This window comes from Triticum urartu, chromosome 5 (assembly GCF_003073215.2).
Source record: "Triticum urartu cultivar G1812 chromosome 5, Tu2.1, whole genome shotgun sequence".
Lineage (NCBI taxonomy): Eukaryota > Viridiplantae > Streptophyta > Magnoliopsida > Poales > Poaceae > Triticum > Triticum urartu.
In genome coordinates, this window is record NC_053026.1 from 287,831,670 (window position 1) to 287,847,471 (window position 15,802).

At 49.1% G+C, this 15,802-nt stretch overlaps 1 protein-coding gene across 1 annotated transcript; it reads left to right on the forward strand.

Annotated features, from left to right (window-relative positions):
• The first annotated feature begins 1,466 nt into the window (after positions 1-1,466).
• On the forward strand, positions 1,467-3,695 carry LOC125555899 (scarecrow-like protein 3). The gene has a single exon (XM_048718705.1). The coding sequence runs from the start codon at positions 1,862-1,864 to the stop codon at positions 3,536-3,538; it is 1,677 nt and encodes a 558-aa protein (XP_048574662.1). The 5' UTR covers positions 1,467-1,861; the 3' UTR covers positions 3,539-3,695.
• The last annotated feature ends 12,107 nt before the right edge of the window (positions 3,696-15,802 follow it).

The window sequence follows — 15,802 nt, forward strand, 5'->3', positions numbered from 1 at the left end:
GCTCCTAGGGTTCCTCCCGCGCCACCGCCGCCGCCCTCCCCTCCCCTCCCGCGCCTCCGGCCACCGGCCGCGCCACGTCTCCCTCCTCCCCTCCCGGCCCGCCCCCCGCGTCGCCTCCCCGAGCGGGGCGACTGAGGGCCCATCTCCTCGTCCCCCAGCGCCCCTCTCCCGTTCCCCTCCTCCCGCCGCCGCCGGCCTGCGCCACCGGGCCCTGCCCGCGTGGTGTTGGCGGCGGCGGAGGCCGTCCCTTCCCCGCGCGTGGTGCCATGGCTCGGGTGGTGGCGTCTTGTGGCGGTGCTCCTCGGTCGACGGTGGTTCCGGCAGCGGTGGCTGCTCCTGGCGGCGCAGCTCCGGGTGGCCTAGAGGCGGCGGTGCAGCCACTTGGCGGCGAGTTGGCGTGGTGGATGGTGGCGGCGTCCTCCCGGCCCAGATCTGGGCCCTTTTGGGCCCCATCTGGGTCTGGGCGGGCCTGACTCGGTCTCGCCTGCGGCGGCTCCGGCGGGGCGGTGGTGGCGCGGCTCGTGCAAGGGGTGGTGGAGACGGCAACACGTCTACTGCAGCTCGGCGATGGGTGCTTCACGAGCCCCTTTTGGGCTCGGCCGGGCCTTGAGGGCCTGGTACGCCCCCCTTGCCGCGTCCGGTCGGTGACCGCCGATGGCGGTGGAGGTTGTCTCCTCCGGCGTGGCTGCTCTCGCTGCCATTCCTCGTTCCCGGCTGCTCCCTCTCGTCCTCGTCGGTCTCGCTTCGATGACCATGGTGAGGCGGCGGTGATGATTGCAAGACCGTGGTGGCGCACGTTCGTGGGTGGCTTGTCTGGTGGAGCGCGTCGGACCGTTCGGGGTGTGGGTGTTTGGCGGATGGGAGAAATCTGGGCCGGCTTACCGGCACCGACGCGGTGACGCCCGTGGGCACCATCGTTCCTTCCTGAAGGGCGTCGGGTCTTCCCCTTCCCCACACCCCTCCGTGTACCGGGGGAAACCCTAGGACCTGTCCGGGCAGCAACGTCGTCGTCGTGTTCCTTCTTGAAGGTGCTGCTTGGTATGCGGAGGTTCGAGGTGCCTGGAGCGAGGTGGCACATCTCTGGTAGGCACAACGGTTTTGGGTTATCATCGTTTTCGTCGATCCGACGCTGTTGACTTTATTTTCTCTCTTCTTTCTCTTTTGTTTTTTTGGGCATGCTTGTGTTGTTTGCCTCAGCATTGGACTCTTTATTGTATTGGGTGGTTGCTATATCAATATAGCGGTGCGAAAGCCTTTTTCTTAAGAATCGACTGCCTCAATTTGAAATTCAGTCGACTGCCATTTAGCTCATGTGACTAAATAGACTAACCTCGTGTTGAATTTCTTCAAAAGAAAAATGGATTGAAAGATTCCGTAGGAATTTAATAGGAATCGTATCAACGTTTTCATTTGTTCCAAAGGGTTTACACTTGTATGCCCAATTTTGTTGCTGAGAAGAAAAGACCCTCACAATATGACCCATGACACACCTTTTATCTACCCTGCAAAAGAAAGGCACACCTTTCATCTTATTTATCATGTAGGAGTATAAAAAAAAAGGGAGCGGCAGATTTATGACAAAATTTTAAGCCAACAGACGCTATCGAAAACAGTCACGCACTTTGTTTGGTTGTGTAGGGCGCGGTTGCAGGGACGTAACCTGAAACAGAATGGTTTGATCACAAGCTTGTCTTGTACCTTGCGACCCAAACCTCGGGGATGAATTCCAAGAGAATAATCTCAATCTTCTCAGTTACTCCACCGAGATGCGGACAAAGATGGCATTGCGCGTGCCGCAGATGCGTCCAGCCTTGGAGAGACCCGAGGTGACACAAGAGACAAGCTCACCACATCGGAAGGTATGAACTCGAGGCCTCGCCATTTTTGTTGCTTCGAACAAGACAACGGGGTCGAACAATGCCCATGGCTTGACTCACCCGATAACCTTAATTACTCTCTGCAGGGAGTGGAACCGCGCACTTGGGGTGGGATAGCATCCATCATGTTCCAGCAGCAGCAGCCGCAGCCGCAGCCGCAGCGCCAGCAGCAGCAGGAGGACGTGATGTCGTCGGCGACGTCGTCGCCTGCGTCCACGCTGTACTCTCCCATGCCGTACGCTTTCGCGGGGACGTCGGTGCAGGAGCTGAGCTCGGACCAGTGCAGCGTGCGCCTCATCAGCCTGCTGTACCAGTGCGCCTCCGAGGTGGCCGCCGGCGAGTTCGACCGCGCTAACCTCTGCCTGGAGCACATCATGCAGCTCGCGTCGCTGGACGCGCCTCACACGCTGCAGCGCCTCGCCGCCGTCTTCGCCGACGCGCTGGCCTGCAAGCTGCTCAAGCTCCTGCCGGGCCTCTCGCGGGCGCTCCTGTCGTCTTCGAGCTCCGACGACGCCCACCTCGTCCCGGCCGCGCGCCGCCACATGTTCGACATGCTCCCGTTCCTCAAGCTCGCGTACCTCACCACCAACCACGCCATCGTCGAGGCCATGGAGGGTGAGCGGTTCGTCCACGTCGTCGACCTCTCCGGCCCTGCCGCCAACCCCGCGCAGTGGATCGCGCTGTTCCACTCGTTCCGCGGCCGGCGCGACGGCACGCCAAATCTCCGCATCACCGCCGTCCATGAGAGCAAGGAGTTCCTGGCTGGCATGTCCGCGGTGCTCGTCAGGGAGGCCGAGGCGTTCGACATCCCGTTCCAGTTCAACGCTGTGGAGGCGCGGCTCGAGGACATGGACTTCGACGCGCTCCGGCACAACCTCCGCGTCAGGTCCGGCGAGGCGCTCGCGGTGAGCGTCGCGCTACAGCTGCACCGCCTCCTCGCGGCCGACGACACCGGAGGCAGGCGGCAGGGCGGCCTCACCCCGCTCCAGATCATCGCGCGGTCCAGCCCGAGCAGCTTCGGGGAGCTCCTGGAGCGGGAACTGAACACGCGGCTACAGCTGAGCCCCGACGCGTCCGCGTTCTCCTCCATGTCGCCGCAGTCCCCGATAGGCGGCCACTTCCCCGCCGTAGGGCAGCAGAGGCCCAAGATCGGGTCCTTCCTGTCGGCGGTGAAGGCGCTGTCTCCCAAGATCATGGTGGTGACGGAGCAGGAGGCGAACCACAACGGGGCGGCGTTCCACGAGAGGTTCGACGAGGCGCTCAACTACTACGCATCGCTGTTCGACTGCCTGGAGCGCGCGGCGGCGGCGCAGCGGGGCAGCGCGGCGGCGGAGCGGGCGCGGGTGGAGCGGTCGGTGCTGGGGGAGGAGATCAGGAGCATCGTGGCGTGCGAGGGCGGGGAGCGGAAGGAGCGGCACGAGCGGGCGCGGCAGTGGGCGGGGAGGATGGAGGCGGCGGGGATGGAGCGGGTGGGACTGAGCTACAGCGGCGCCATGGAGGCGAGGAAGCTGCTGCAGAGGAGCGGGTGGGGCGGGTACGAGGTGAGGCACGACGCCGAGGGGCACTGCTTCTTCCTCTGCTGGCACAAGAAGCCGCTGTACGCCGTCACCGCGTGGAGGCCGGCGGGGTACCACCACTCCGGCGGCGCCAGGTCCAGGTGATGGATGAGTGGAGCGTGTCTCCTCGTGTGCCGCATGTACCCTGCTGTCTCTCTCTAATTCAGGTGTGTTAATTTGACTGTGGATTGGGCTGGATGAACAGTTTTTCTTTTCTTTTTTTGAAAAAAAGCGAGCGGGATTTTTCGATAAAGGGCGCTTTTATTATCTAAAAAGTAGCATCAAGATCAAAGCATTATGAGTAACACCCGCCTCTGCAATAACTAAGATGCATACAGCCAATCATCTAAAGTCCGATAAAAAGAAAAAAAAGACGACAAATGGACAACCGTAGAGTCATATAGACTGACACTATGTCTATGTCGAAAGGGGCGGTGAACCGATCCGGAGATTATGCTGCCACCCTGTTCCAATCGCGTACACACCGCCTTGAACAGCGGTTGGTACTCCACTCGTTATAGCGTAAACCATGTATGAAACGAGTGCGTACAACGAAAAATAACCTGCAAAGGAGAAGCATTTTTGTTATTGAAAACCAAATTGTTTCTATATAGCCAAAGCGACCATAGTAAAACATACACTCCCATCCTTATTAGCATTTTCAGTCTATTTGAAATACCATCCAACCAATGACCAAAAATATTGGCGACACTTGTGAGCGGATACAAATTTGACGCTATTTGAATGACTGACCACGTAGAACGTGTAAACTTGCATTGAAAAAAGAGGTGTTTGATTGTCTCTTCATGAGTGCAAAAATAGCACTTCTTAGAGCATCTCCAACAGCCGCCGAACGCGCCGCGCGCTAAAAATTACTTTGCCGCGCGCCCATCGCCTGGTTTGGCACGGCATGCAGCGCCGGCTCCAGCAGCCGCGCTAAAATGTAGAGCGCGCGCAGCTCCAGCAGCGCGCAAAAATGCAGCGCGCGCGACTCTCGCACAAACAACATATGCATTCCAAAACAGAAGCAAAAAGATCAAACACAAACAAAATAAATCAAAATAAATAGTTCAATTTCGTTATTACAACTCAAACAAACAGTTTATTGTTCAATACAACAAATAGTTCAACAATACAAGAAATAGTTCAACAATACAATATTGAACGCACAAATCATGATGCTCTTTATCGTCCATTCCATGCGCCCCACTCCGCAATGAGATCCTTCTGAAGATCATCATGCGCTACGGGACGTCGAATGGCATGATAGGAGGCAACAAAACGGGCTACCCTTTCAGCCCTCCATCGCACTCGCACGGGATGTCCCAAGAGTTCATACCGAGAGTAGTCTACATCTTGGCCACGCTCATTCTCGATGATCATGTTATGCATGATCACACAAGCGTGCATGATGTACCAAAGCATTTTTTGATTCCAAAATCTAGCCGGTTCTCTCACAATAGCAAATTGGGCTTGCAAAATCCCAAAAGCTCTCTCCACATCTTTTCTAGCCGCCGCCTGAGCATTGTGGAAATCAAGATTTTTCTTACCTTCAATGGCTTCACAAAGGTTTGCCACTTTGAATAGATGCCATCCGCTAGATAATAGCCATAGTTGTATGTACGTTCATTTGCTACAAACTGCACCGGTTGCAAATCACCATTTGCAATCTTATTCATCAGTGGTGACCGGTTGACAATATTGATGTCATTCAAAGATCCAGGCATCCCAAAGAATGCATGCCAAATCCAAGTCTCTTGATTGGCCACCGCTTCAAGGATTATAGTGGAACCCTTTTTTGGCCGTGGAATTACCCATGCCATGCCTTTGGACAATTCTTCCAACTCCAATGCATGCAATCTATTGAGCCAAGCATACTAGGAAAGCCACGAGCTTTGTTCATCTCCAATAGCCTTGCAGCGTCTTCAGCATTGGGAGATGTCAAATACTCCTGGCCAAACACTTGCACAATTCCGACTGCGAAGTGCTTGACACACATGATGGCTTGTCTCTCACCCATAGCCAAGTGATCATCAACTAAATCAGTCAGGATACCGTATGCCAACATATGCAAAGCGGCTGTCACCTTCTGAAAGATGCTATGCCCGAGCTCTCCGGCGGCATTCCTCCTTTGCTGAAAAAACCGGTCATGGCTCGCTAGTTTCTCTGCAATGCGCCTGAACAACTCGTGATCATCCTAAACCGGCGACGAAAGTACGACTCCGGGTATGTGGGATTCTCCACGAAATAGTGCCTCATCAATCTGTTATGGGCATCAATCCTATCCCTCCAAATTTTCTGCCGACCCATAACCGAACCACCGTGCTTCGGTTTTTTATTGATGTGCATAGCTAGGATCATTGCAAGATCCTCCTCCTCTTCCATATCAAATTCTTCTTCGGAAGAATCATACGTCGAACTCATCTACAATGTTCAATACTATGCTATAAAAACTACAATCAACATGCACCAAATTCATGAAGTTTGAGCAATACATACCTTGCAGGCGTTTTGTCGAACACCTTGCGGGCGCCGAGCGGCAGCGAGCGCCCGGGCGCTGTTCATCGGAGGACGGACGCGTACGAGGGGAGGCGGTGACTAGAGGGGGCGGAGGAAGCCGCGGCGGCGCGGGGATAGGTCGGGGAAGCGCCGGAACGGTCCACGGATGGCGTGGGCGGCAGCGGCACCGCGGCTGGAGAGGGGGTGAGTTGCGAGCGAGCGCGCGAGAGTACAACGGGCGGGAGCGGGCGCAGCAAATAAGCGGCGCGCGATGCAGTTTTGGCCCGCGCGTTGAACTAGATATGTCGCGCACGCGGTTTTTGCGCACCCGCTGGAGCCACTATACCGGTTGCGCGCGCTAAAATGGGCAATTTTGCGGCGCAGCGCTAGTTTGGCGCGGTTGTTGGAGATGCTCTTACTCCCTGGCCAGTTACGCCGTGCGAGGTTGTCTTTGGTTAGAACAACTCCCCTACGAAGAGACTGGGATGAACAGCTTGTTCTACCGAGTTTGCCACTGCACAGGAGTACGGGTACAGCGCTCCAAAAAAAGCTTTAAAATCCAGGTGAATATTTTGGGCCTCCAATTCGGTTAGACAACTTTGGTGTTTCTTGTTCCCATCAACGGTCAACTAGATTAAACACATTCTACCTCCCTACCGTGTTCATGTTCATCTTTTATCCTCGACGATGATCGGTTTTTCGTGCGAACTTGCACCACCCCCACGCCCCTAAGATAGATAATGGATTAGCCTTCTCCGGCGAGCTCACCCCCCCCCCACACACACCCCTAAGATAGATAATGAGGTAACCTTCTCCGACGAGCTCCTTCCTTCCCTCCTTGTTCCAACGTGAAAATCGACTTATGCATATTCCAAATTCAAGTGACTTACATATACCTCTTGTGTTTTTATTAACTCAAATGTAGCATCGAGAGGATACGAATCACACCGACATCTACATAGATAGGATGGACACAACCAACAACAAGCAGTCCAACAAAAAGGTAAATGAAACAAAATATTGTCAACAATAAAGTCATATAAAACCAACATTGTGCCTATGTCGAAGGAAAGGGTGGACCGATCCAGAGATTACGCTGCCACCCATGTTGGGTAGAAACCTCTGTGGTCACTCGCTTCAAGCGCATACACATCTCCTTATCACCGGTTGATACTCCATTTGATCCAGCATAGACCTCGTATGGAGCCAATGAGTACAACGCAAAATAACCTGCAATGGAGAAGAAACTTTGCCACTGAAGACAACATCATTTCTATGTAGTCAAAGCGACCATAATAAGGGTGCATATCCGGTATTAGCATGTTGAACCTATGTGGTATTCCGTCAAGTCAATGACCATAAATATTGACTACACTTGTGGTTGTTACAAATTGGACGTTATTGGGATGACTGACCAAATAGAACGCACAAACTTGCATTGGAAGAAGAGGTGTTTTAACGTCTTGACATGAGTACAAAAACAAGACTTCTTACTCCCATGACAGTTGCGCCGAGCGAGGTTATCTTTTGTCAACACAACTCACATTCGAAGATACCACATGAAAATTTTAGCTTTTAGCGGTACCTTGCATTTTCAGGTTTATTTATGTCTATCCCACTAGAATCTCAGAGTGCATAAGACCACGATACATAGACTCAACTGTGAATGACCTAGATGTGGTGAGACTCCAATGAAACAAATCCCGCCCTTGTGTCAGGTTAACTGATTCCAAATGGGTTAACAGTTGTTGCCATGACATAAGTCAGGGGCCAACCAAGTCCCTCTGAAAAGATACTTCGAGGGGTAGGGTGTGGAGCTAAGCACTTCCGCAAGAGTATCATTATTATTGCGGAAAATGTTGTACAAGGCCGGACATTGTTTCTGGGAGTGGTGTTTCCTAACCACTTACCCTCCCAGAAACACACCTCTGAGTCATCCTTTATCGCGAAAGACCCCAAGCGGGAAATGATGCTTCTTTGCCGCCATCAGGCCAGTCCAAAAATGTGACTCCATTGGGCTCCAATATGCCTGGGACACCACATTTGGCCTATATACTTATTGCGCAGTAGGGTTTGCCAAACACCCTCCTCGGTAAGTAGCTTGAACAACCATTTACTAAGTAAGGTGTCATTCTTGACCTTGAGGTCTTGAATGTCAAGACCTCTTTGGCCTTTCGATTGACAAACCACACTCCAGGTGAGCCGATACCTTTTCTTTTAACTATCTCCTTACCAAACCAATCTGGACCTAAAATAATCAGAACCCCTTTATGGAGTTGAAAATAGGAAAGCGTATAGAGAACCATGTTTGTAAGGACCAAGTTGACAAGAACTAGTTGTGCTCCAACTGAGAGCAACTTACCTTTCCAACTGCTCAACCATTTCTTTAAGCACTCTTCGACACATGTACATGTTTCCTTGAAAAAACTAAATCAAATGTTTGTCATGCAACCTCACTTTAAATCAACGATTCATAGCAATTCAACCATACATTTAAATCATAATAGGAGTGTCGGATGTTCAACAATTTTTTTGAATTCATCGATCCCAAATTCAACCATACTCCTTGAAAGCGGCCTTCATCTTGTGTTTTCTCTGCTCGAGCTTGAATTTCTTCATTGATGCATGGTGTTCACCCAGATGGGTTGCTCCTAGAGCTTCGTCTAGCAATGCATCTATGTGAAGGGTTGCCCTCCATCCTTCGCTTCATACCTACAAACCCTGCACTTGTGGCCAACCACGTGTCCCACCACAATGCATCTTCCCTCACTGAGTACCCCACCATCATGTTTGCTTCATGTTAAACAAGGAGAAAGATAAAAAATCCCAATGGCATTTGCTCAAACACTTGCCCGGCATGGTGTCTGCCATGGATGGCGTCGGCTAGGGCGAACGATACATGTGTTGTGGATGGATCCACACCTCGGTGGCGAAGAACAAGGCGCCTGGGTGGAGCAGTGGTGGTTCAACAAGAACTGGGCGGCGGACAGAGTGGTGTACAGGTGGCGGTCTTGGTGGGTGCGGATACAAAGCAAGGGGAGGGACGAAGTGGGAGAACAAGCCTCCGAGAGGGGTGGTGGGTGGGCCGGGTTTGTCGGAGTACGACGTGGCGGGCGTCCGAGATCCCCCAAACCTCCCACAAGTTTGTTTCTAGTTTGGCTGAATTCGGATGTCCGGACTTGTCTGTGGACATTTGATGCACGAGTTGGATGGGACAAAGGACCGCGTTGTCCAGACGTTTATGTGTGTTTTGTGAAGGAAATATGCCCTAGAGGCAATAATAAAGTTGTTGTTTATATTTCCTTATATCATGATAAATTTTTATTATTCATTCTAGAATTGTATTAACCGGAAACTTAGTATATGTGTGAATACATAGACAAACAGAGTGTCCCTAGTATGCCTCTACTTGACTAGCTCGGTAATCAAAGATGGTTACGTTTCCTAGCCATAGACATGTGTTGTCATTTGATGAACGGGATCACATCATTAGAGAATGATGTGATGGACTAGACCCATCCGTTAGCTTAGCACTATGATCGTTTAGTTTATTGCTATTGCTTTCTTCATGATTTATACATGTTCCTATGACTATGAGATTACGCAACTCCTGAATACCGGAGGAACACCTTGTGTGCTATCAAACGTCACAACGTAACTGGGTGATCATAAAGATGCTCTACAGGCATCTCTGATGGTGTTTGTTGAGTTGGCATAGATCGAGATTAGGATTTGTCACTCCGTGTATCGGAGAGGTATCTCTGGGCCCTCTCGGTAATGCACATCACTATGATCCTTGCAAGCAATGTGACTAATGAGTTAGTCACGAGATGATGCATTACGGAACGAGTAAAGAGACTTGCTGGTAACGAGATTCAACTAGGTATGATGATACCGACGATCGAATCTCAGGCAAGTAACATACCGATGACAAAGGGAACAACGTATGTTGTTTTGCGGTTTGACCGATAAAGATCTTCGCAGAATATGTCAGGACAAATATGAGCATCCAGGTTCTGCTATTGGTTATTGACCAAAGATGTGTCTCGGTCATGTCTACATAGTTCTCGAACCCGCAGGGTCCGCACGCTTAACGTTCGATGATGATATGTATTATGAGTTATGTGATTTGATGTACCGAAGGTTTTTCGGAGTCCCGGATGAGATCACGGACATGACGAGGAGTCTCGAAATGGTCGAGACATAAATATTGATATATTGGAAGTTTATATTCGGACACCGGAATGGTTCCCAAGTGTATCGGGTATTTCCCGGAGTACCGGGAGGTTACCGGAACCCCCAGGGGGGATTAATGGGCCACAATGGGCCTTAGTGGAGAAGAGAGAGGGCCGGCCAGAGGTGCCCCCCCTTGCCCAGTCCTAATTGGACAAGGGGAAGGGTAGCGCTCCCCCTCTTTCCTTCTCTTCTCTCCTCTTTCCCTTCTTCTCCTTCTTGGACTAGGAAAGGGGAAACCTACTCCTACTAGGAGTAGGATTCCTCCCCCCTTAGCGCGCCCCTTGTGGCCGGCCGGCCTCCTCCTCCCCTCATTTATATACGGGGGAGGGGGCACCACATAGACACACAAGTTTATCTTTAGCCGTGTGCGGTGCCCCCCTCCACAGTTTTCCACCTCGGTCATATTGTCATAGTGCTTAGGCGAAGCCCTGCGTCGGTAACTTCATCATCACCGTCAACACGCCGTCATGCTGATGCAACTCAGCCTCGGCCTCAACTGGATCAAGAATACGAGGGACGTCACCGAGCTGAACGTGTGCAGATCGTGGAGGTGTCATCCGTTCGGTACTTGATCGGTTGGATCGCGAAGACGTTCGACTACATCAACCGCATTACTAAACACTTCCGCTTTCGGTCTACGAGGGTACGTAGACACACTCTCCCCTCTTGTTGCTATGCATCTCCTAGATAGATCTTGCGTGATCGTAGGAATTTTTTTGAAATACTGCATTCCCCAACAGTGGCATCAGAGCCAGGTCTATGCGTAGATGTTATATGCACGAGTAGAACACAAAGAGTTGTGGGCGATAATAGTCATACTGGTTACCAGCATGTCATACTTTGATTTGGCGGTATTGTTGGATGAAGCGGCCCAGACCGACATTACATGACCACGTTCATGAGACTGGTTCTACCGACGTGCTTCGCACACAGGTGGCTAGTGGGTGTCTGTTTCTCCAGCATTAGTTGAATCGAGTGTGACTACGCCCGGTCCTTGTTGAAGGTTAAAACATCACACTTGATGAAAAATCGTTGTGGTTTTTGATGCGTAGGTAAGAACGGTTCTTGCTAGGCCCATAGCAGCCACATAAAACTTGCAACAATAAAGTAGAGGACGTCTAACTTGTTTTTGCAAGGCATGATGTGATGTGATATGGTCAAGATGGGATTATATAAATTGTTGTATGAGATAATCATGTTTTGTAACACAGTTATCAGCAACTGGCAGGAGCCCTATGGTTGTCGCTTTATTGTATGAAATGCAATCGCTATGTAATTTCTTTACTTTATCACTAAGCGGTAGCGATAGTCGTGGAAGAAATAGTTGGTGAGATAACAATGGTGCTACGATGGAGATCAAGGTGTCAAGCTAGTGACGATGGTGATCATAATGGTGCTTTGGAGATGAAGATCAAAGGCACAAGATGATGATGGCCATATCATATCACTTATATTTATTGCATGTGATGTTTATCTTTTATGCATCTTATTTTGCTTAGTATGGCGGTAGCATTATAAGCTGATCTCTCACTAAATTTCAAGGTATAAGTGTTCTCCCTGAGTATGCACCGTTGCTACAGTTCATCGTGCCGAGACACCACGTGATGATCGGGTGTGATAAGCTCTACGTTCACATACAACGGGTGCAAGCCAGTTTTGCACAAGCAGAATACTCGGGTTAAACTTGACGAGCCTAGCATATGCAGATATGGCTTCGGAACACTGAGACCAAAAGGTCGAGCGTGAATCATATAGTAAGATATGATCAACATGGTGATGTTCACCATTGAAAACTACTCCATCTCACGTGATGATCGGACATGGTTTAGTTGATATGGATCACGTGATCATTTAGATGACTAGAGGGATGTCTATCTAAGTGGGAGTTCTTAAGCAATATGATTAATTGAACTTTAATTTATCATGAACTTAGTACCTGATAGTATTTTGCATGTCTATGTTGTTGTAGATAAATGGCCCGTGCTGTTGTTCCGTTGAATTTTAATGCATTCCTAAAGAAAGCTAAGTTGAAAGATGATGGTAGCAACTACACGGACTGGGTCCGTAAGTTGAGGATTATCCTCATTGTTGCACAGAAGAATTACGTCCTGGAAGCACCGCTAGGTGCCAAACCCGCTGCAGGAGCGTTATGAACACCTGGTAGAGCAAAGCTGATGACTACTCGATAGTTCAGTGTGCCATGCTTACGGCTTAGAACCGGGACTTCAACGATGTTTTGAACATCATGGAGCATATGATATGTTCCAGGAGTTGAAGTTAATATTTCAAGAAAATGCCCGGATAGAGAGATATGAAGTCTCCAATAAATTCTACAACTGCAAAATGGAGGTGAATAGTTTTGTCAGTGAACACATACTCAGAATGTCTAGGTACCACAATCACTTGACTCAACTGGGAGTTAATCTTCTGGTTGATAGTGTCATTGATAGAGTTCTTCAATCACTGCCACCAAGCTAAGAAAGCTTCGTGATGAAGTATAATATGCAAGGGATGGATAAGACAATTCCCGAGCTCTTCGCGATGCTAAAGGCTGCGGAGGTAGAAATCAAGAAGGAGCATCAAGTGTTGATGGTAAACAAGACCACTGGTTTCACGAAGAAGGGCAAAGGGAAGAAGGGGAACTTCAAGAAGAACGGCAAGCAAGTTGCTGCTCAAGTGAAGAAGCCCAAGTCTGGACCTAAGCCTAAGACTGAGTGCTTCTACTACAAAGGGACTGGTCACTCAAAGCGGAACTGCCCCAAGTATTTGGCGGATAAGAAGGATGGCAAAGTGAAAGTTATTTTTCATATACATGTTATTGATGTGTACCTTACTAATTCTCGCAGTAGCGCCTGGGTATTTGATACTGGTTCTGTTGCTAATATTTGCAACTCGAAACAGGGGCTATGGATTAAGCGAATATTGGCTAAGGACGAGGTGACGACGCGCGTGGGAAATGGTTCCAAAGTCGATGTGATCGCCGTCGGCACACTACCTCTACATCTACCTTCGGGATTAGTTTTATACCTGAATAACTGTTATTTGGTGCCAGCGTTACACATGAACATTATATCTGGATCTTGTTTGATGTGAGACGGTTATTCATTTAAATCATAGAATAATGGTTGTTCTATTTATATGAGTAATATCTTTTATGGTCATGCACCCTTGATGAGTGGTCTATTTTTACTAAATCTTGATAGTAGTGATACACATATTCATAGTATTGAAGCCAAAAGATATAATTTTAATAATGATAGTGCAACTTATTTGTGGCACTGCCGTTTAGGTCATATTGGTGTAAAGCACATGAAGAAACTCCATGCTGATGGGATTTTGGAATCACTTGATGCTTGCGAACCATGCCTCATGGGCAAGATGACTAATGGAACAAGCAACCGACTTATTGTAAATAATACATACTGATGTATGCGGTCCGATGAGTGTTGATGCTCGTGGCAGGTATCGTTATTTTCTGACCTTCACAGATGATTTGAGCAGATATGGGTATATCTACTTGATGAAACATAAGTCTGAAACATTTGAAAAGTTCAAAGAATTTCAGAGTGAAGTGGAAAATCATCGTAACAAGAAAATAAAATTTCTACGATCTGATCGTGGAGGAGAATATTTGAGTTACGAGTTTGGTCTTCATTTGAAACAATGCGGAATAGTTTCGCAACTCATGCCACCTGGAACACCACAGCGTAATGGTGTGTCTGAATCTCGTAACCGCACTTTATTAGATATGGTGCGACCTATGATGTGTCTTACTGATTTACCGCTATCATTTTGGGGTTATGCTTTAGAGACAGTTGCATTCACGTTAAATAGGGCACCATCGAAATCCGTTGAGACGACACCATATGAACTGTGGTTTGGCAACAAACCCAAGTTGCCGTTTCTTAAAGTTTGGGGCTGCGATGCTTATGTGAAAAAGCTTCAACCTGATAAGCTCGAACCCAAATCGGACAAATGTGTCTTCATGGGATACCCAAAGGAGACTGTTGGGTACACCTTCTATCACAGAACCAAAGGCAAGATATTCGTTGCTAAGAATGGATCCTTCTAGAGAAGGGGTTTCTCTCGAAAGAAGTGAGTGGGAGGAAAGTAGAACTTGATGAGGTAACTGTACCTGCTCCCTTATTGGAAAGTAGTTCATCACAGAAATCGGTTCCAGTGATTCCTACACCAATTAGTGAGGAAGCTAATGATGATGATCATGAAACTTCTAATCAAGTTACTACGGAACCTCGTAGGTCAATATTAGTAAGATCCGCACCAGAGTTGTATGGTAATCCTGTTTTGGAGGTCATGTTACTTGACCATGACGAACCTACGAACTATGAGGAAGCGATGATGAGCCCAGATTCCGCAAAATGGCTTGAGGCCATGAAATCTGAGATGGGATCCATGTATTAGAACAAAGTGTGGACTTTGGTTGACTTGCCCGATGATCGGCAAGCCATAGAGAATAAATGGATCTTCAAGAAGAAGACTGGCGCTGATGGTAGTGTTACTGTCTACAAAGCTCGACTTGTTGCGAAAGGTTTTCGACAAGCTCAAGGAGTTGACTACGATGAGACCTTCTCACCCGTAGCGATGCTTAAGTCTGTCCGAATCATGTTAGCAATTGCCGCATTTTATGATTATGAAATTTGGCAAATGGATGTCAAAACTGCATTCCTTAATGGATATCTTAAAGAAGAGTTGTATATGATGCAACCAGAAGGTTTTGTCGATCCACAAGGTGCTAACAAAGTGTGTAAGCTCCAACGATCAATTTATGGACTGGTGCAAGCATCTCGGAGTTGGAATATACGCTTTCATAGTGTGATCAAAGCATATGGTTTTATACAGACTTTTGGAGAAGTCTGTATTTACAAGAAAGTGAGTGGGAGCTCTGTAGCATTTCTGATTGGAAATGATACCAAATTTCTGAATAGCATAAAAGGATACTTGACTAAGAATTTTTCAATGAAAGACCTCGGTAAAGCTTCTTATATATTGGGCATCAAGATCTATACACTACAAAAAAAGACACATCTGTGACATTTTGGGCCGAACGAAAAAAAATTCTGTCATACATATGACACTTCTATGACGATGATTGTGACAAAACCCGGTATCGTCATAGATGTGGTGGGATCCTACTTCTATGACAAAAAATCATGACAGAAAATGGGCTTTTCGTCCTGGGCGGGCCGGAGACGCAGCTGCATGACATTCTTTGGGCCGTCCATGATGGAAAAAACCCGTGGTAGAAGCGAGGGCGAGGAAAATTTCGGGGAGTTCCCGGTTATAGTGGGAGGTCGGGGGCCGAGCGATGCGCGTTTCTCTCGTACACGTACGCGCGTGTGTGCGAGGCGTTGGCTCTAACTGAAACCGAGCGAGGCGTTGGGCTCTAACTGAACTCGAGCGATTGCACTGCAGGCTACGCGTTACTGAACCCGAGCGATCAATCGATGGCTGTTAACTGAACCCGATCGAGCAATTCCTTCGCTACTGCTGCTAACTGAAGCCGATCGATGCTGCCTCTGGGATGAACAGTGAGCATTGCGGGGGGTTTTGGATGAACAGTGAACGGTGGCGTTGCCTCTGGATGAACAGGACCCCGTGGTGTGGAGGGCTGGA

Bases quoted from the DNA above. Each gene is read 5' to 3' on its own strand.
- LOC125555899 (XM_048718705.1), top strand. From the start codon at position 1,862: ATGAACTCGAGGCCTCGCCATTTTTGTTGCTTCGAACAAGACAACGGG.